At 52.9% G+C, this 21383-nt stretch overlaps 1 protein-coding gene across 2 annotated transcripts in view; it reads left to right on the top strand.

Moving 5' to 3' along the window:
• Positions 1–1976: 1976 nt before the first annotated feature.
• mrps5 (mitochondrial ribosomal protein S5) overlaps positions 1977–21383 on the top strand; it is a 135263-nt gene continuing 115856 nt past the window's right edge. For both annotated transcript variants that reach the window (XM_073055950.1, XM_073055952.1), the window contains exon 1: positions 1977–2133. In XM_073055950.1, coding sequence (XP_072912051.1) covers positions 2091–2133 — 43 coding nt within the window. In that variant the 5' untranslated portion in view covers positions 1977–2090. The remainder of the gene's footprint in view (positions 2134–21383) is intronic.

Here is a 21383-nt window from a genome sequence, read left to right on the forward strand (position 1 = left end):
GGCCAATCATCATTGAGGCAAGTCCCCCGTTCTTCCTTGGCACAGGTATAATTGAAGCCTGCTTGAAGCAGGTAGGTATGTCAGACTGCCGAAGTGAGAAGTTAAAGATCTTCAGTACTTGGCCAGGTATCCCATCTGGGCTGGATGCTTCCCATGGGTTCACCCTCCTAAAGGATGCTCTTATGTCTGCCTCAGAAACTGAAATCACAGGGTCGCTGGGGACTGGATTAAATTGCTATTAATCTCCAGTCTCTGCAGTGTTTATCAGTCCTTTGCATTACTGGTCCAGTAATTTAACCTCTCTACCATCAATGGCCCTTCCTACTAAGATTGGGCTATTTTCTTTCCCTATTTTCTCTCTCTTTTCTTAAGCAGCAAGGTTACTCTTGCCATCTCTAAAAATCTGGGAGATAGTTTATAATTGATGGGATTTTGGAATGTGAAAACTTTCTTTGCTGCCTCCCTCAAAATACTTGTTTGGATGGAGACTCATTAGATTACCATCCCAATAATTGTTGTATTAGCAAGACGCTGGAGAAACTCAGCAGCTCAGGCAGCAACTATGGCGGGAAATGGGCAGTCAATGTTTCAGATTGATACTCTTCATCTCGAGTAAATGAGCAAGAGAAGGTAGCCGGCATAAAGGGTTGAGGCAAGAAATGGATCCAACTGAGGAGTGGCAGATGAGTGACAGAAGAGTGGAACTAGCAACAGAGGTTGGGAGATGATAGGCCTCAAAGCCCTGAAGGTTACGGAATCTGCTAGGAGAGGAAGCTGGATGCACGGTCTACCTCTACATAATACTGGGCGCCACGGTAGCATAACAGTCAGCGCAACGCGATTGCAGCACAGGGCATTCTGGAGCTTGGAGTTCAATTCCAGCACCATTCTGTAAAGAGTCCCTGCATCCTTCCTGTGGAATGCGTGGGTTTTCCAGGCTGCTCCTGTTCCCTCCCACCGTCCAAAGTCCAAAATTATCCCGTGATTAGGTTAGGAATAATCAGGGTTGTGAGGTTACTGGGGCTGCGTGGTTCGAAGGGCCTTCTCTGCACTGTATCGCTAAAAGCTTCAAGTTCCTCAGCATCTACATCGTCGAGGACCTCATGTGGTCTGTACATACCGGCTGTATGGTGAAAAAGGCACAACAGCGCCTCTTTCACCTCAGACGGTTGAGGAAGTTTGGTGTTGGCCCCCAAATCTTAAGAACTTTCTACAGGGGCACAATTGCGAGCATCCTGACTGGCTGCATCACTGCCTGGTATGGGAACTGTACCTCCATTAATTGCAGGATTCTGCAGAGAGTGGTGTGGACAGCCCAGCGCATCTGTAGATGTGAACTTCCCATGATTCAGGACAATTACAAAGATAGGTGTGAAAAAAGGGCCCGAAGGATCATTGGGGACCCCAGTCACCCCAACCACAATCTATTCCAGCTGCTACCATCCGGGAAACGACACCGCAGCATAAAAGCCAGGACCAACAGGCTCCGGGACAGCTTCTTCCACCAGGCCATCAGACTGATGAACTCACGCTGATTTGAGTGTATTTCTATGTCACATTGACTGTTCTGTTTGTTATAAATTATTATAAATTACTATGATTGCACATTTAGACAAAGACGTAACGTAAAGATTTTTACTCCTCGTGTGTGAAAGATGTAAGAAATACAGTTAATTCAATTCAAATCAAATAAATAAAATAATGTAAGTTTGTAATAGGCATATTAATATGAACTATTAAAAAATGCATATCTATTGTACCTTTTAACATCAGTCTTGTGTTCTAACTATCCTTTCGCACTTTCCTATCCCTTTTTCCTTTTGCCGAATTAAAATCACTGAAAATAACGTTACCAAGTATTTGTTCACTGAAACTGCGCCTTTAAGTACCTGCAGGCCCCCGCTAGTAAGGTGGCTCCACAATTGCCGGAGCAGAATTCACTTTTATATTTTAATGTGAACTTTAGATTTGAGAACTTCATTTGATGTAATTGTGTAAACAATTGAATGGGCGAAGAGCGAATGCAGTAGAGATCGGTCTGGTCGTTAACTCGCCAGCGGGATCTGCGGGTCCTCTGCCCCCGGCGAGACATGGCGGCGGCGGTGGCAGCGCGGGGCCTGTGGAGAGGCTGCGGTAAGTACGAGGAGGGGATTGCAGAGAGGGGAGTAGGGTGCGGGGAGGTGAGTGTAGAGGGGAGTAGGGTGCGGGGAGGTGAGTGTAGAGGGGAGTAGGGTGCGGGGAGGTGAGTGTAGAGGGGAGTAGGGTGCGGGGAGGTGAGTGTAGAGGGGAGCAGGGTGCGGGGAGGTGAGTGTAGAGGGGAGCAGGGCGCGGGGAGGTGGGTGTAGAGGGGAACAGGGTGCGGGGAGGTGGGTGTAGAGGGGAACAGGGTGCGGGGAGGTGAGTGTAGAGGGGAGCAGGGTGCGGGGAGGTGAGTGTAGAGGGGAGCAGGGCGCGGGGAGGTGAGTGTAGAGGGGAGCAGGGCGCGGGGAGGTGGGTGTAGAGGGGAACAGGGTGCGGGGAGGTGAGTGTAGAGGGGAACAGGGTGCGGGGAGGTGTGTAGAGGGGAACAGGGTGCGGGGAGGTGAGTAGAGGGGAATAGGGGGCGGGGAGGTGAGTGTAGAGGGGAACAGGGTGCGGGGAGGTGAGTGTAGAGGGGAACAGGGTGCGGGGAGGTGAGTGTAGAGGGGAACAGGGTGCGGGGAGGTGAGTGTAGAGGGGAGCAGGGTGCGGGGAGGTGAGTGTAGAGGGGAGCAGGGTGCGGGGAGGTGAGTGTAGAGGGGAGTATGGTGCGGGGACGTGAGTGTAGAGGGGAGCAGGGCGCGGGGAGGTGAGTGTAGAGGGGAGCAGGGCGCGGGGAGGTGAGTGTAGAGGGGAGCAGGGCGCGGGGAGGTGAGTGTAGAGGGGAACAGGGTGCGGGGAGGTGAGTGTAGAGGGGAGTAGGGGGCGGGGAGGTGAGTGTAGAGGGGAACAGGGTGCGGGGAGGTGAGTGTAGAGGGGAACAGGGTGCGGGTAGGTGAGTAGAGGGGAACAGGGCGCGGGGAGGTGAGTGTAGAGGGGAACAGGGCGCGGGGAGGTGAGTGTAGAGGGGAATAGGGGGCGGGGAGGTGAGTGTAGAGGGGAGTAGGGGGCGGGGAGGTGAGTGTAGAGGGGAACAGGGTGCGGGGAGGTGAGTGTAGAGGGGAACAGGGTGCGGGGAGGTGAGTGTAGAGGGGAGCAGGGTGCGGGGAGGTGAGTGTAGAGGGGAACAGGGTGCGGGGAGGTGAGTGTAGAGGGGAACAGGGTGCGGGGAGGTGAGTGTAGAGGGGGACAGGGTGCGGGGAGGTGTGTAGAGGGGAACAGGGTGCGGGGAGGTGAGTAGAGGGGAACAGGGTGCGGGGAGGTGAGTGTAGAGGGGAATAGGGGGCGGGGAGGTGAGTGTAGAGGGGAACAGGGTGCGGGGAGGTGAGTGTAGAGGGGAACAGGGTGCGGGGAGGTGAGTGTAGAGGGGAACAGGGTGCGGGGAGGTGAGTGTAGAGGGGAGCAGGGTGCGGGGAGGTGAGTGTAGAGGGGAGCAGGGTGCGGGGAGGTGAGTGTAGAGGGGAGTATGGTGCGGGGGACGTGAGTGTAGAGGGGAGCAGGGTGCGGGGAGGTGAGTGTAGAGGGGAGCAGGGCGCGGGGAGGTGAGTGTAGAGGGGGACAGGGTGCGGGGAGGTGTGTAGAGGGGAACAGGGTGCGGGGAGGTGAGTAGAGGGGAACAGGGTGCGGGGAGGTGAGTGTAGAGGGGAATAGGGGGCGGGGAGGTGAGTGTAGAGGGGAGTAGGGGGCGGGGAGGTGAGTGTAGAGGGGAACAGGGTGCGGGGAGGTGAGTGTAGAGGGGAACAGGGTGCGGGGAGGTGAGTGTAGAGGGGAACAGGGTGCGGGGAGGTGAGTGTAGAGGGGAGCAGGGTGCGGGGAGGTGAGTGTAGAGGGGAGCAGGGTGCGGGGAGGTGAGTGTAGAGGGGAGTATGGTGCGGGGACGTGAGTGTAGAGGGGAGCAGGGTGCGGGGAGGTGAGTGTAGAGGGGAGCAGGGCGCGGGGAGGTGAGTGTAGAGGGGAGCAGGGCGCGGGGAGGTGAGTGTAGAGGGGAGCAGGGCGCGGGGAGGTGAGTGTAGAGGGGAACAGGGTGCGGGGAGGTGAGTGTAGAGGGGAGTAGGGGGCGGGGAGGTGAGTGTAGAGGGGAACAGGGTGCGGGGAGGTGAGTGTAGAGGGGAACAGGGTGCGGGGAGGTGAGTAGAGGGGAACAGGGTGCGGGGAGGTGAGTGTAGAGGGGAACAGGGCGCGGGGAGGTGAGTAGAGGGGAACAGGGTGCGGGGAGGTGAGTGTAGAGGGGAATAGGGGGCGGGGAGGTGAGTGTAGAGGGGAGTAGGGGGCGGGGAGGTGAGTGTAGAGGGGAACAGGGTGCGGGGAGGTGAGTGTAGAGGGGAACAGGGTGCGGGGAGGTGAGTGTAGAGGGGAACAGGGTGCGGGGAGGTGAGTAGAGGGGAACAGGGTGCGGGGAGGTGAGTGTAGAGGGGAACAGGGTGCGGGGAGGTGAGTAGAGGGGAACAGGGTGCGGGGAGGTGAGTGTAGAGGGGAGTAGGGGGCGGGGAGGTGAGTGTAGAGGGGAACAGGGTGCGGGGAGGTGAGTGTAGAGGGGAACAGGGTGCGGGGAGGTGAGTGTAGAGGGGAACAGGGTGCGGGGAGGTGAGTGTAGAGGGGAACAGGGTGCGGGGAGGTGAGTAGAGGGGAACAGGGCGCGGGGAGGTGAGTGTAGAGGGGAACAGGGCGCGGGGAGGTGAGTGTAGAGGGGAACAGGGCGCGGGGAGGTGAGTGTAGAGGGGAGCAGGGCGCGGGGAGGTGGGTGTAGACGGGAGTAGGGCGCGGGGAGGTGAGTGTAGAGGGGAGTAGGGTGCGGGGAGGTGAGTGTAGAGGGGAGTAGGGGGCGGGGAGGTGAGTGTAGAGGGGAACAGGGTGCGGGGAGGTGTGTAGAGGGGAACAGTGTGCGGGGAGGTGAGTAGAGGGGAACAGGGTGCGGGGAGGTGAGTGTAGAGGGGAATAGGGGGCGGGGAGGTGAGTGTAGAGGGGAGTAGGGGGCGGGGAGGTGAGTGTAGAGGGGAACAGGGTGCGGGGAGGTGAGTGTAGAGGGGAACAGGGTGCGGGGAGGTGAGTAGAGGGGAACAGGGTGCGGGGAGGTGAGTGTAGAGGGGAATAGGGGGCGGGGAGGTGAGTGTAGAGGGGAGTAGGGGGCGGGGAGGTGAGTGTAGAGGGGAACAGGGTGCGGGGAGGTGAGTGTAGAGGGGAACAGGGTGCGGGGAGGTGAGTGTAGAGGGGAGCAGGGTGCGGGGAGGTGAGTGTAGAGGGGAGCAGGGTGCGGGGAGGTGAGTGTAGAGGGGAGCAGGTTGCGGGGAGGTGAGTGTAGAGGGGAGCAGGGTGCGGGGAGGTGAGTGTAGAGGGGAGTATGGTGCGGGGACGTGAGTGTAGAGGGGAGCAGGGCGCGGGGAGGTGAGTGTAGAGGGGAGCAGGGCGCGGGGAGGTGAGTGTAGAGGGGAGCAGGGCGCGGGGAGGTGAGTGTAGAGGGGAACAGGGTGCGGGGAGGTGAGTGTAGAGGGGAGTAGGGGGCGGGGAGGTGAGTGTAGAGGGGAACAGGGTGCGGGGAGGTGAGTGTAGAGGGGAACAGGGTGCGGGGAGGTGAGTAGAGGGGAACAGGGTGCGGGGAGGTGAGTGTAGAGGGGAACAGGGCGCGGGGAGGTGAGTAGAGGGGAACAGGGTGCGGGGAGGTGAGTGTAGAGGGGAATAGGGGGCGGGGAGGTGAGTGTAGAGGGGAGTAGGGGGCGGGGAGGTGAGTGTAGAGGGGAACAGGGTGCGGGGAGGTGAGTGTAGAGGGGAACAGGGTGCGGGGAGGTGAGTGTAGAGGGGAACAGGGTGCGGGGAGGTGAGTGTAGAGGGGAACAGGGTGCGGGGAGGTGAGTAGAGGGGAACAGGGTGCGGGGAGGTGAGTGTAGAGGGGAACAGGGCGCGGGGAGGTGAGTGTAGAGGGGAACAGGGCGCGGGGAGGTGAGTGTAGAGGGGAGCAGGGCGCGGGGAGGTGGGTGTAGACGGGAGTAGGGCGCGGGGAGGTGAGTGTAGAGGGGAGTAGGGGGCGGGGAGGTGAGTGTAGAGGGGAACAGGGCGCGGGGAGGTGAGTGTAGAGGGGAGTAGGGGGCGGGGAGGTGTGTGTAGAGGGGAACAGGGTGCGGGGAGGTGTGTAGAGGGGAACAGGGTGCGGGGAGGTGAGTGTAGAGGGGAGTAGGGGGCGGGGAGGTGTGTGTAGAGGGGAACAGGGTGCGGGGAGGTGAGTAGAGGGGAACAGGGTGCGGGGAGGTGAGTGTAGAGGGGAATAGGGGGCGGGGAGGTGAGTGTAGAGGGGAGTAGGGGGCGGGGAGGTGAGTGTAGAGGGGAACAGGGTGCGGGGAGGTGAGTGTAGAGGGGAACAGGGTGCGGGGAGGTGAGTAGAGGGGAACAGGGTGCGGGGAGGTGAGTGTAGAGGGGAACAGGGTGCGGGGAGGTGAGTAGAGGGGAACAGGGTGCGGGGAGGTGAGTGTAGAGGGGAATAGGGGGCGGGGAGGTGAGTGTAGAGGGGAATAGGGGGCGGGGAGGTGAGTGTAGAGGGGAGTAGGGGGCGGGGAGGTGAGTGTAGAGGGGAACAGGGTGCGGGGAGGTGAGTGTAGAGGGGAACAGGGTGCGGGGAGGTGAGTGTAGAGGGGAACAGGGTGCGGGGAGGTGAGTAGAGGGGAACAGGGTGCGGGGAGGTGAGTGTAGAGGGGAACAGGGCGCGGGGAGGTGAGTGTAGAGGGGAACAGGGCGCGGGGAGGTGAGTGTAGAGGGGAGCAGGGCGCGGGGAGGTGGGTGTAGACGGGAGTAGGGCGCGGGGAGGTGAGTGTAGAGGGGAGTAGGGTGCGGGGAGGTGAGTGTAGAGGGGAGTAGGGGGCGGGGAGGTGAGTGTAGAGGGGAACAGGGTGCGGGGAGGTGTGTAGAGGGGAACAGGGTGCGGGGAGGTGAGTAGAGGGGAACAGGGTGCGGGGAGGTGAGTGTAGAGGGGAATAGGGGGCGGGGAGGTGAGTGTAGAGGGGAGTAGGGGGCGGGGAGGTGAGTGTAGAGGGGAACAGGGGGCGGGGAGGTGAGTGTAGAGGGGAACAGGGTGCGGGGAGGTGAGTGTAGAGGGGAACAGGGTGCGGGGAGGTGAGTGTAGAGGGGAGCAGGGTGCGGGGAGGTGAGTGTAGAGGGGAGCAGGGTGCGGGGAGGTGAGTGTAGAGGGGAGCAGGGTGCGGGGAGGTGAGTGTAGAGGGGAGCAGGGTGCGGGGAGGTGAGTGTAGAGGGGAGTATGGTGCGGGGACGTGAGTGTAGAGGGGAGCAGGACGCGGGGAGGTGAGTGTAGAGGGGAGCAGGGCGCGGGGAGGTGAGTGTAGAGGGGAGCAGGGCGCGGGGAGGTGAGTGTAGAGGGGAACAGGGTGCGGGGAGGTGAGTGTAGAGGGGAGTAGGGGGCGGGGAGGTGAGTGTAGAGGGGAACAGGGTGCGGGGAGGTGAGTGTAGAGGGGAACAGGGTGCGGGGAGGTGAGTAGAGGGGAACAGGGTGCGGGGAGGTGAGTGTAGAGGGGAACAGGGCGCGGGAGGTGAGTGTAGGGGGGAACAGGGCGCGGGGAGGTGAGTGTAGAGGGGAGCAGGGCGCGGGGAGGTGGGTGTAGACGGGAGTAGGGTGCGGGGAGGTGAGTGTAGAGGGGAGTAGGGTGCAGGGAGGTGAGTGTAGAGGGGAGTAGGGGGCGGGGAGGTGAGTGTAGAGGGGAGTAGGGGGCGGGGAGGTGAGTGTAGAGGGGAATAGGGGGCGGGGAGGTGAGTGTAGAGGGGAGTAGGGTGCGGGGAGGTGAGTGTAGAGGGGAGCAGGGTGCGGGGAGGTGAGTGTAGAGGGGAGCAGGGTGCGGGGAGGTGAGTGTAGAGGGGAACAGGGTGCGGGGAGGTGAGTGTAGAGGGGAGCAGGGTGCGGGGAGGTGAGTGTAGAGGGGAGCAGGGTGCGGGGAGGTGAGTGTAGAGGGGAGCAGGGTGCGGGGAGGTGAGTGTAGAGGGGAGCAGGGTGCGGGGACGTGAGTGTAGAGGGGAGTATGGTGCGGGGACGTGAGTGTAGAGGGGAGCAGGGCGCGGGGAGGTGAGTGTAGAGGGGAGCAGGGCGCGGGGAGGTGAGTGTAGAGGGGAGTAGGGGGCGGGGAGGTGAGTGTAGAGGGGAACAGGGTGCGGGGAGGTGAGTGTAGAGGGGAACAGGGTGCGGGGAGGTGAGTAGAGGGGAACAGGGTGCGGGGAGGTGAGTGTAGAGGGGAACAGGGCGCGGGGAGGTGAGTAGAGGGGAACAGGGTGCGGGGAGGTGAGTGTAGAGGGGAATAGGGGGCGGGGAGGTGAGTGTAGAGGGGAGTAGGGGGCGGGGAGGTGAGTGTAGAGGGGAACAGGGTGCGGGGAGGTGAGTGTAGAGGGGAACAGGGTGCGGGGAGGTGAGTGTAGAGGGGAACAGGGTGCGGGGAGGTGAGTGTAGAGGGGAACAGGGTGCGGGGAGGTGAGTAGAGGGGAACAGGGTGCGGGGAGGTGAGTGTAGAGGGGAACAGGGCGCGGGGAGGTGAGTGTAGAGGGGAACAGGGCGCGGGGAGGTGAGTGTAGAGGGGAGCAGGGCGCGGGGAGGTGGGTGTAGACGGGAGTAGGGCGCGGGGAGGTGAGTGTAGAGGGGAGTAGGGTGCGGGGAGGTGAGTGTAGAGGGGAGTAGGGGGCGGGGAGGTGAGTGTAGAGGGGAACAGGGCGCGGGGAGGTGAGTGTAGAGGGGAGTAGGGGGCGGGGAGGTGTGTGTAGAGGGGAACAGGGTGCGGGGAGGTGTGTAGAGGGGAACAGGGTGCGGGGAGGTGAGTGTAGAGGGGAGTAGGGGGCGGGGAGGTGTGTGTAGAGGGGAACAGGGTGCGGGGAGGTGAGTAGAGGGGAACAGGGTGCGGGGAGGTGAGTGTAGAGGGGAATAGGGGGCGGGGAGGTGAGTGTAGAGGGGAGTAGGGGGCGGGGAGGTGAGTGTAGAGGGGAACAGGGTGCGGGGAGGTGAGTGTAGAGGGGAACAGGGTGCGGGGAGGTGAGTAGAGGGGAACAGGGTGCGGGGAGGTGAGTGTAGAGGGGAACAGGGTGCGGGGAGGTGAGTAGAGGGGAACAGGGTGCGGGGAGGTGAGTGTAGAGGGGAATAGGGGGCGGGGAGGTGAGTGTAGAGGGGAGTAGGGGGCGGGGAGGTGAGTGTAGAGGGGAACAGGGTGCGGGGAGGTGAGTGTAGAGGGGAACAGGGTGCGGGGAGGTGAGTGTAGAGGGGAACAGGGTGCGGGGAGGTGAGTGTAGAGGGGAACAGGGTGCGGGGAGGTGAGTAGAGGGGAACAGGGTGCGGGGAGGTGAGTGTAGAGGGGAACAGGGCGCGGGGAGGTGAGTGTAGAGGGGAACAGGGCGCGGGGAGGTGAGTGTAGAGGGGAGCAGGGTGCGGGGAGGTGAGTAGAGGGGAACAGGGTGCGGGGAGGTGAGTGTAGAGGGGAACAGGGTGCGGGGAGGTGAGTGTAGAGGGGAACAGGGTGCGGGGAGGTGAGTGTAGAGGGGAACAGGGTGCGGGGAGGTGAGTAGAGGGGAACAGGGTGCGGGGAGGTGAGTGTAGAGGGGAACAGGGTGCGGGGAGGTGAGTAGAGGGGAACAGGGTGCGGGGAGGTGAGTGTAGAGGGGAATAGGGGGCGGGGAGGTGAGTGTAGAGGGGAGTAGGGGGCGGGGAGGTGAGTGTAGAGGGGAACAGGGTGCGGGGAGGTGAGTGTAGAGGGGAACAGGGTGCTGGGAGGTGAGTGTAGAGGGGAACAGGGTGCGGGGAGGTGAGTGTAGAGGGGAACAGGGTGCGGGGAGGTGAGTAGAGGGGAACAGGGTGCGGGGAGGTGAGTGTAGAGGGGAACAGGGCGCGGGGAGGTGAGTGTAGAGGGGAACAGGGCGCGGGGAGGTGAGTGTAGAGGGGAGCAGGGCGCGGGGAGGTGGGTGTAGACGGGAGTAGGGCGCGGGGAGGTGAGTGTAGAGGGGAGTAGGGTGCGGGGAGGTGAGTGTAGAGGGGAGTAGGGGGCGGGGAGGTGAGTGTAGAGGGGAACAGGGTGCGGGGAGGTGTGTAGAGGGGAACAGGGTGCGGGGAGGTGAGTAGAGGGGAACAGGGTGCGGGGAGGTGAGTGTAGAGGGGAATAGGGGGCGGGGAGGTGAGTGTAGAGGGGAGTAGGGGGCGGGGAGGTGAGTGTAGAGGGGAACAGGGTGCGGGGAGGTGAGTGTAGAGGGGAACAGGGTGCGGGGAGGTGAGTGTAGAGGGGAACAGGGTGCGGGGAGGTGAGTGTAGAGGGGAGCAGGGTGCGGGGAGGTGAGTGTAGAGGGGAGCAGGGTGCGGGGAGGTGAGTGTAGAGGGGAGCAGGGTGCGGGGAGGTGAGTGTAGAGGGGAGCAGGGTGCGGGGAGGTGAGTGTAGAGGGGAGTATGGTGCGGGGACGTGAGTGTAGAGGGGAGCAGGGCGCGGGGAGGTGAGTGTAGAGGGGAGCAGGGCGCGGGGAGGTGAGTGTAGAGGGGAACAGGGTGCGGGGAGGTGAGTGTAGAGGGGAGTAGGGGGCGGGGAGGTGAGTGTAGAGGGGAGCAGGGCGCGGGGAGGTGAGTGTAGAGGGGAACAGGGTGCGGGGAGGTGAGTGTAGAGGGGAGTAGGGGGCGGGGAGGTGAGTGTAGAGGGGAACAGGGTGCGGGGAGGTGAGTGTAGAGGGGAACAGGGTGCGGGGAGGTGAGTAGAGGGGAACAGGGTGCGGGGAGGTGAGTGTAGAGGGGAACAGGGCGCGGGGAGGTGAGTGTAGAGGGGAACGGCGCGGGGAGGTGAGTGTAGAGGGGAGCAGGGCGCGGGGAGGTGGGTGTAGACGGGAGTAGGGCGCGGGGAGGTGAGTGTAGAGGGGAGTAGGGTGCGGGGAGGTGAGTGTAGAGGGGAGTAGGGGGCGGGGAGGTGAGTGTAGAGGGGAGTAGGGGGCGGGGAGGTGAGTGTAGAGGGGAATAGGGGGCGGGGAGGTGAGTGTAGAGGGGAGTAGGGGGCGGGGAGGTGAGTGTAGAGGGGAGCAGGGTGCGGGGAGGTGAGTGTAGAGGGGAGCAGGGTGCGGGGAGGTGAGTGTAGAGGGGAGTAGGGGGCGGGGAGGTGAGTGTAGAGGGGAGTAGGGGGCGGGGAGGTGTGTGTAGAGGGGAATAGGGCGCGGGGAGGTGTGTGTAGAGGGGAATAGGGCGCGGGGAGGTGAGTGTAGAGGGGAATAGGGTGCGGGGAGGAAAACAAAGAAAGCGGAAAGAACCAGTATAACAAAAACACCGTCAATCATCCAATGCTCAGAGAGGAAAAGGCAATAAATCATGTAACCAATAAAAGAAAGCAAAAAGCATTCAGAATGAAAGTGAGTCCACAGACACAAAACCTGGAGCAGGCCACAGCCTCAGAGCTGAGTAAACATTACGGAGCAGTGAGCAGAACCGGCCCGGGCCTCACATCTGGTCCCAGCACCCTGCCTTTTCAATTTTGCCCAGTGTTTAAATAAGTGTCTATCTATCTATATATATTATTTTTTGATAATGACTGTTGAGAGGTGTGATAATTAAGTTTGTTGTGTTGTTGATAGTCGGAAGGTTTACCATGGGATATATGATGGTATGATCAGCTGATAAGATGGACTTAATCAGAAATAGGTTTATCATCACTGACATAGTACAGTGCAAGACATACAAATTACTATGTCATAAAATAACAAAGTAGTGCTCATGGGTTTATGGACCGTTCAGAAATCTGATGGCAGAGGAGAAGAAGCTGTTCCTAAAACATTGAGCATGGGTCTTCAGACTCCTCTACTTCCTTCCCAATGGTAGTAACAAGAACAGGGCATGCCCTGGATGGTGAGGGTCCTTAATAATGGATGCTGCCTCCATGTGGTATCATCTCTTGAAGGTGTCCTCGGTGGTGGGGAGGTTTGTGTCCCTGATGGTGTTGGCTGATTTTACAACCCTCTTTTGATCCTGTGCATTGGAGCCTCTACACCAAGTTGTGATGCAACTAGTCAGAATGCTCTCTGCCATACATCCGTGGAAACTTGCAAGAGTTTTTGATGACGTACCAAATCTCCTCAAACTTATGACGAAGAAGAGCCGCTTGCATGTCCTTAATGTGATTGTATGAACGTGTTGGGCTCATGATAGATCCTCTGAGATGTTGATGCCTAGGAACTTGAAGCTGCTTACCCTTTCCACCTCTAACCCCTCAGGGAGGGCTGGCATATGATCTCTCGACTTCCTTTTCCTGAAGGCATGATAAATTTCTTGGTTTTGCTGATGTTGAGTGTGAAGCTGTTGGTGTGACACCACTCAACCGGCTGATCTGTCTCACTCCTGCATGCCTCCTCGTCGCCATCTGAGATTTTGTGAACAACAGTGGTGTCTTTGTCGATTTTATAGATGGTGTTTGAGCTGTATCTATTCATGCAGTCATAAGCATAGAGAGATCTGAGCATTAGGCTAAGCACGCTTCCTTGGTGCACCTCTGCTCATTGTCAGTGAGGAAGCAATGTTATTACCAATCTGCACTGTCTGTTGTCTCCTGACAAGGAAGCTGAGGATGCATTTGCAGAAGGAGGAGGTGCAGAGGCCCGGGTGTTGAAGCTTGTTGATCAGTACTGTGGGGATAATGCCATTGAGTGCCAAGCTGTAATTGGTAAACTATAGCTTGGCATATGTTTTGCTGTTGTTTAGGTGCCGTAAAGCAGAGTGTGGAACCAGTGAGGTTGCGTAGTCTCTAGACTTGTGGCAGTGGGTCCAGATCTTTGCATGGGCAGGAGTTAATTATAGCCATGACCAATCTCTCAAAGCTCTTCATCACAGGAGAAATGAGTGCTGCCAGGCAATACTCATTGAGGAAAGAATGCTGCCAAAGTAGGGAAAGTGGTCTACGTTTTTAAGGGTGATGTAGTCAGCTTTTATGGAGAGCTGGGTAAGTGGCTTGTTGGGCAGTGGCTGACATAGGACCTGTGTCTTTTTTATAGTCAAAACAAAACCAGGGCTTTCTCTGCTTTGGCAAAGGCATTCAGGATACATTGGAGGTCTTCTTCAGAGTGTACTGTGTGGCGTTGCCATCCGCTTACTGAAGCTCCATGATAGTCGTGGTGCTGAACTTGTTCTTGGACTTGAACCGGTTGAGGTTGGAAAGCCTGATGTCTGTTCTGTACATGATTGTGATTCCCTGTGGCAGGTCTTTGCCATTGAGGTGAAGGATGTCAGCAATAAAGATGGCAAATAGGATGGATGCAATGATGCAGCCTTCACGGTGAAGGGTTCTGAATCAGCACCTCATTTGCTGAGTGCTGTGGCTGACGTGTCATCATGCTGTAGCCTCAGTGTTCCAAATACTTCTCAGGACAGCCATGTCTTGATAATATACACTGGAGAACTTGGCTGTCTGCTGTATCAAACGCTTTTGTCAAATCTATGAAAGACAAGTACAAGGGGTGCCTTTGTTCACAGCATTTTTCCTGTAATTGGTGTGCTGTGAAGATCATGTCTGGTACCTCTAGACTGACTCAGAGATCAACCACCATCTGATTATGTTAGTGGAGCCAATGCAAGATGAAGGAAAAGAGTTTTTGAAGACTGCTACCTATAGGTCCAAACAAAAGTTTTGGTCTATAGAGCAGTCGTCCTTCCCACATCACTATATGGAGCTGAATCATGGACCATCTACAGTAGACACCTGAAAACCCTGGAACAATACCACCGAAGAACCTTACAAAAGCTTTTGAGGATCATCTGGAAGGACAGAGGCACTAACACCAATGAACTGGGGGAGGCCAACATCAACAACATTTTCATTAAGATAGAGAATAACTAACTCCAATGGATAGGTCATGTCATTTGGATGCCTAGCTCATGTCTCCTCAAACGGATCCTTTACTCCCAGTTGAAGGAAGGTCAGCCAGCCCCTGGTGGGCAAAGGAAACACTCCAAATATAACATCAAAATCAGCCTGAAGAAATTCAATATTACATCTAAACACTGGGAAGACGTTGCACTCAGTCAACGCACCTGGAGGAAATCTGTTCAAGAGGGAGCTGTGCTACATAAGGATGGTCTCCACTGTGCCGCAGAGAACAAGCAGCAGCTGCGAGAGGAGAGAATGGACAACCAAAAGACCCAACCACTGACCACAGCCGCCATTTAGCTTTGTCCACTCTACACCAGAGTATGTGGATCCCAGATCAGGCTCTGCAGTCACCTGAGGACACGCCAACAGACAACCCCTTAGGAGAACATCTTACTTGACTCGAGTGAGCAATAACCTGCTTTTATTACTACTAGTAATAAATTATACTAGATACTAGATACATCTAGTATTATTAGTACTAGTCATTGAGGCAGCTCACCATGCTCTTCCAGAGAAACGATATGATTGCTGCCCTTGTTGAAGCAGGTTGGTACCACTGACTGAGGTAGTGGAGGTTTAAGATGTCCTGGAACACTCTAGCCAGCTGGTCATCATCAGCGCCAGGAGCCTTACGACAGCTCACCCTCCCGAAAGATGTTCTGACATCGAGTTCCAAGACCGATCACAGGGTCACCTGATGCTGCGGGGATTTACACAGGTATAATGTTACCCACTGTTTCAAAGCATGCATAAAAGGCATTGAGCTTATTGGGAGTGAGGCATCACGGCAAATTGGGCTGTTAGGTTTCACTGTATAGGAGGGAATGGCATGCAGGTTGTGCTCTTCAGTTCTGTACTAGTAGACAGAATAGAAGGATCAAGACAGGAGAGAGCAACTTGACAGGATAAGAACACCGTACTTGGTGGGGGTGAGAAGAAAGTGCAAATAAATCACATCTGACTTGGACTTCAACATTTTCTTACGTTTGTTGCAATATCCAGAAACTTTACTCCAAAAAAGAACTACTGAGGAGACTTTTAAAAGCTCCCAGTAACTAAGCACCATAGCTGGTATTTATGATACTTTCTAGCCCTGCGAGCGGCACCACCCTGCAATGCCCTGATTTAACCTGAGCCTAATCACAGGGCAATTTACAATGACCAATTAACCCACCAACTGCTACGTCTTTGGACTGTGGGAGGAAACCAGAGCACCTGGAGGAAATCCACGCGGTCACGGGGAGAACGTACAAACTCCTTACAGGCAGCAGCAGGAATTGAACCTAGGGCACTGGTATTGTAAAGCATTGTGCTAAACACTACACTACTGTGGAGTAAGTGTATTCCAAATTGTTAGTATCTTTCTGTGCTGAATAACTGAGCTCAGGGCAAATTCTGCTCATTAAGTCAAGGTGCACTTATTAAACAGAACAGCCCTTCATAGATGGTACGAAAGAAGAAAATGAAAGCGGCGTCAAGCAAATTCTCAATTCTTGAAATTAGATTTTGCAGGTAAAACTGAATAGGGCAGAATTTTATTCTCTAGAAAGTGGATGGAGGTAGTCAGATAGAAGTTTTTTAAATTATGTGATGCGGTCATATGGGGTTCAAACTGAGCAAAAGTATTAAGTATTAATGCAATGAGTACAGGCAAAATGTCTTTAGCAAGAGAGCTGAGAATATGGAACATGCTCCCACCTGGAGCAGTTTGACATCATTAGCATCTACTTGCTTAACTTTTACTGATAGTGCATTCCAGGCATAAAACCCTCTGCTGAGGAGGAATATTTCACATATATTGTAATTTCCATTTCATGTTGCTAACCTGCACTATAAAATAGAAACAAACCATTTGGCCTCTCAGATTCATATTCTTATTAATGATCTGTGTGACTTTCTTCCTCTTCCCCTGTCAAGGTGTTGTATTCTCCCTAATGTGCTTACCTAGATTATTTTTAAATGTTTCTGTGTTATTTGTGTCAAGCTGCTCCAGATGGTAGCATGTTCCACATTCTCAGATCTCTTGGTAAGGACATTTTCCCTGCGCTCATTGCATTTGTTAATATTTTTGCTCAGTTTGAACCCTAAATGACTGCATCATATACACGAAAAAGATCTGCCGATGCTGGAAATCCAAAAGCAACACACATAAAATGCTGGAGGACCTCATCAGGTCTGGCAGCATCTATGGAAAAGAGTGAAAAGTCAAAGTTTTGAGCTGAGTCCTGATGAATGGTCTCGGCTAGAAATATCGACTCTTTAACATCGTTGCTACCTGGCATGCTGAGTTCCTCTAGCATTTTGTGTGTGTCGACCGCATCATATAATTTTAAAGACTTCCATCAGCACAAAAAGACTAACAATTTGGAACATGCATACTCCAAATGCTTGTGGTGCTTAATATCCAGGAGCTTTTAAAAGTATCCTCAGTAGTTTTTTTGGGGGGTAAAATTTCTGGATGTTGCAATAAGTGCAAGAAAACGTTGAAGTCCACGCCAAGTGTATCTTAAATGCACTTTCTCCTCACCCCCAGCAAATATGGTGGTCTTACTCAAGAGTTATCCTGTCCAGTTGCTCTCTTCCCATCTTAAACCTTTAATTCTGTTTACCACTCCAGAGCTGAGGTACACAATCTGCTGCCCTGATGAAATGTCTCTGCCCGAAACATCAACTGTTAATTCCCTTGATAATGCTTGGCTTGCTGAGTTACTCCAGCGTTTAGTTTGTGTTGCTGAAGATTTGCAGCACCTGCAGAATCTGTTGTGTTTACAACCTGCTGGAATAACTGAATTTCTTTTTTTTTATCACTTGGGTGACCTTCTAGCATTATAGGTTCATGTCAATGTAACTTATTCTCAGCCATCTTTGTATATTTTTATTCTCCTGCCCTCATATTTCTCAGGCTTTGTCGTAAATCTATCTATGCTGTTCACCTCAGGGCTCCTTTGTAGTACATACTACTTATCAATTTCTAGATTAATGGTTGTCTTAAATTATGACTTTTTTTAGATCATCTCTTAGTTTGGTATCTGTTATGATTATTGGACATATTATTAACACCATCTGCAATGCCATGGCCTTCAGTCTTCTTGGTATATTATCAAAGTCTCTTTAGAAATCCAGATAATCACGTCTGCCACATATTTTCATTGAATTTTTTGAATGAAGGTGGTTGAGCCTTTGAGAATTCTTGCTGCTCAGTTCCTACTATTACTGCAAAGCTGACTGGTCTTTACTCTTCTGATCTTTGAAATTAATAACTTGTATTTTGTGTACTGTGTAGAGTGTGTTCAGGTTGTTTATGTGAGTCGTAAGCTGTGAAGGAAGTAATGGACAGAGTGAAGAGGCAAGATGGAGCCAGATGGAGATGTTATTCAGAAATGTGGTTATCCATATTAGTAGAAATATTAGAACAGTAGAATATTTTTTGTATATTGATAGACTGGGAAATTCTCATAATCAGACGAAGTTGGATGTCCTGGCTAACATGAAAATTTATGCACACGCCCAGAAAGCACTAATCAATTCAAAATTATTTCACGAGTATTAGGAAGTATAAATAGGCTTACCACAATTATTTTAGTTTTGGTAAGATCATGTCCTTAATACTGTTTATTATCTTGATCTCTTTGTATGACTGGCTGAGTTCTTTCAACATTCCTGTTTTTGTTCAACATAGCCTCCCTGTTTTTATATTCTGAATTAGTGTTAATGAAATCTAAGATATCTTGTACTTTATTCTTGTATTCTCAACCTGTCTTTGCAGTTTCAAAGATAAATTATGCACATACATTCTGATCTTTCTCTGCTCTGGCTTATCCTATAGGATGCCGTAGCCTCGTTTATTTTTCTTTGCTGAAGTGCATCACTTCAGATTTTTATGATATTAAATTACATCTGCTACCTGACTGTCCATTTTGCTAGACTTTCCATGCCCTCATAAATAATTTTCCTCCCCACTGTTTTTATGTGTGTCTTTGCATCTTTGGGAATTTATCTATATAGACAATAGGTGCAGAAGTAGACCATTCGGCCCTTCGAGCCTGCACCGCCATTTTGAGATCATGGCTGATCATCTACTATCAATACCCAGTTCCTGCCTTGTCCCCATACCACATGATTCCCCTATCCATAACATACCTATCTAGCTCCTTCTTGAAAGCATCCAGAGAATTGGCCTCCACTACCTTCCAAGGCAGTGCATTCCAGACCCCCACAACTCTCTGGGAGAAGAAGTTTTTCCTTAACTCTGTCCTAAATGACCTACCCCTTATTCTCAAACCATGCCCTCTGGTACTGGACTCTCCCAGCATCTGGAACATATTTCCTGCCTCTATCCTGTCCAATCCCTTAATAATCTTATATGTTTCAATCAGATCCCCTCTCAATCTCCTTAATTCCAGCATGTACAAGCCCAGTCTCTCTAACCTCTCTGCGTAAGACAGTCCAGACATCCCAGGAATTAACCTTGTGAATCTACGCTGCACTTCCTCTACAGCCAGGATGTCCTTCCTTAACCCTGGAGACTAAAACTGTACACAATACTCCAGGTGTGGTCTCACCAGGGCTCTGTACAAATGAAAGAGGATTTCCTTGCTCTTGTACTCAATTCCCTTTGTAATAAAGGCCAACATTTCATTAGCCTTCTTCACTGCCTGCTGCACTTGCTTATTCACCTTCAGTGACTGATGAACAAGGACTCCTAGATCTCTTTGTATTTCTCCCTTACCTAACTCTACACCATTCAGATAATAATCTGCCTTCCTGTTCTTACTCCCAAAGTGGATAACCTCACACTTATTCACATTAAACGTCATCTGCCAAGTATCTGCCCACTCACCCAGCCTATCCAAGTCACCCTGAATTCTCCTAACATCCTCATCACATGTTACACTGCCACCCAGCTTAGTATCATATATACGGTTTTATCAGTTATTAACAAATACCTAGAGAAAAGAAGTGTTTCTGGTCTGGATCCCAAGGAACATTGTTGTGTACACACAAAGTACACAGCAGATGCTGTGGTCAAATCAACACATACAACATGCTGGAGGAACTCAGCAGGTCGGGCATCATCCATGGAAATGAACAGTCAATGTTTCCACGAGTGCTGCCCGACCTGCTGAGTTCCTCCAGTGTGTTGATTGTTGTGTACCATCTTCAGCCACTTATCACAACTACTAACCATAGGACAATTTGCTGAGATGCTACCACTGACCTTTTTCCATCAGGATACATTTTGCTAACCAGCCTTTTAGCTGGGGCTGTTTCAGATGCCTTCTGAAAATTTGCATGGATGAAATCTACATGTGAATCTTCCTTTATTTTTATCAGAAAAAATCAGTAATGTTGGTCCAATAAACAGGAAAAAAAAGGAAACTACCATTCCTTTATTGAAACCTTCAAATGGTAATTGATTTATTCCCTGACTTAATTGAACTCTGAGATGGGAGGGATTGTATGAAAAGGTTTGAGTAGACTTGGCCTATGTGTCAGAGCCTTAAGAAGGAGAGATGATTAACTAGCATAGATACAATTCTTAGGAAGCAATATCATTGTAGAGAATAGGAGACTGTTCCCTCGACTCAGGTTAAAAGACGGGGTCACAGGGGACTGGGATGAGGAGAAATTTCTTCACTCTAGAGCAGGGATGTTCAGCCTGTGGTCCACAGACCCCTCAGTTAATTGTAGTGGAGGGACCATGACATAAAAAAGGTCAGGAACATGTGCTTCAGAGCTTAGTGAATCTAGAATTTCCCACTCCACAAGACTTTGAATGTTCAAAGTAATCTTTAAAATCAAAAACTTTTCAGAGTTGTTCAATCAAGTGAAAAGGAATTGGTCGCATTTCTTTTTAACTGTGGAATATGCAGTAGTAAGTATAACACTAAAAACTTTCTGGCAACAGTGAACCTTTCCTACTTGATGCTGATGCATACTTCCCTGAAGCAGATGGAAAGGCTTTAGGGTGTCAGGAAGTGAAACACTCACTGCAGGATACCCAGCTTGGGAATTGCTTTTGAAGACATGGTAAGTATGTGGCTGGTCCAGTTGAGTTCCTAGAAACAGGTGATTCCCAGGATACTGACAGTAGGGAAACTTGCCAATAGGATTGCCATTGAGGGTAGGTGGTTAGACTCTTGATGGAATGCTTACTAAGCGCTTCTCAGTTTTGCTGCATTAAGGTATGGACTGCTTTGTTTGTTGAGGTATTGGACCTGGAATTGAACATTATGCAATGATCAGTGATCATTCCTACATCTGACTTTATCATGGATGAAGTGCCCTTAATGAAACAGCTGAAGATGGTTGGCTCTATGGACACTTCCATGAGGAAAACCTACAGTGGTGTCCTGGAACTGGTATGATCAATTTCCAACAGCCAAACCATCTTCCTGTATTGGAGTTGTGGCTACCCATTGCAGTGTTTTCCCTTGATGCTCACTGATTTCAGCTTTACTTGGGTTTTTTTTTTGATGCAACAGGCAATGCTGCCTTGATACTAAGTTCACAGTAAATTTATTTTCAAAGTACATATATGTCACCGTATACAACCCTTAGATTCATTGTCTTGTGATCAATCACAGTAAATACAAGAAACACAATAGAATCAATGAAAGACTGTAACTTAACAGGATGGACGAACAACCAATGAGCAAAAGACAACGCCCTATGCAAATATAAAAAGAGTGAAAAAATAATAAATGAGCAATAAATATTGAGAACACGAGAAGAAGAGTCCTTGAAATTGAGCCCATATGTTGTGGGATCATTTCAGTGATGGGCCGAGTGAAGTTATCAAGTCTAATTCAAAGGCATGATGGTTGAGGGGTAATAACTGTTCCTGAACTTGGTGCTGTGAGTCCCGAGGGCTCCTGTACCTCCTTCCTGATGGCAGCAGCGAAAAGAGAGCATGGCCTGGGATGTTGAGGTTCCTTGATAATGGGTGGCTCTCTCCTGTGACAGCACTCTGTGTAGATTTGCTCAGTGGTGGGGAGGTTTTTACCTGGGATAAACTGGGCCATATCCACATTTGGTAGGGTTTTCCATTCAAGGGTATTGTTCCCTTACCAGCTCATGATGTAACCTGTCATTATACTTTCCACCACATATCTATAGAAGATGGCGAAGTTTTAGATGGCATGCTGATTCTTCACAAACTTGTAAGAAAGTAGCAGAGATGCCCTGCTTTCTTCATATTGGCACATACATGCTGAACACAGGACAGATTCTCTGAAATGATAACACCGAGGAAAGGTTGTTGACCCTCTCCACCTCTGATCCCCGAAAAAGAACTGACTCATAGACCTCTGGTTTCCTCCTCCTGAAGTCAACGATCTGCTCTTGCATCACTCAGTCAGACTTTCCATCTCTCTCCTATACGCTGATTTGTCACCACCTTTGATTCGGCCATTGACT

The sequence above is a fragment of the Hemitrygon akajei genome, chromosome 9, assembly GCF_048418815.1.
Source record: "Hemitrygon akajei chromosome 9, sHemAka1.3, whole genome shotgun sequence".
NCBI classification, from domain to species: Eukaryota; Metazoa; Chordata; class Chondrichthyes; order Myliobatiformes; family Dasyatidae; genus Hemitrygon; species Hemitrygon akajei.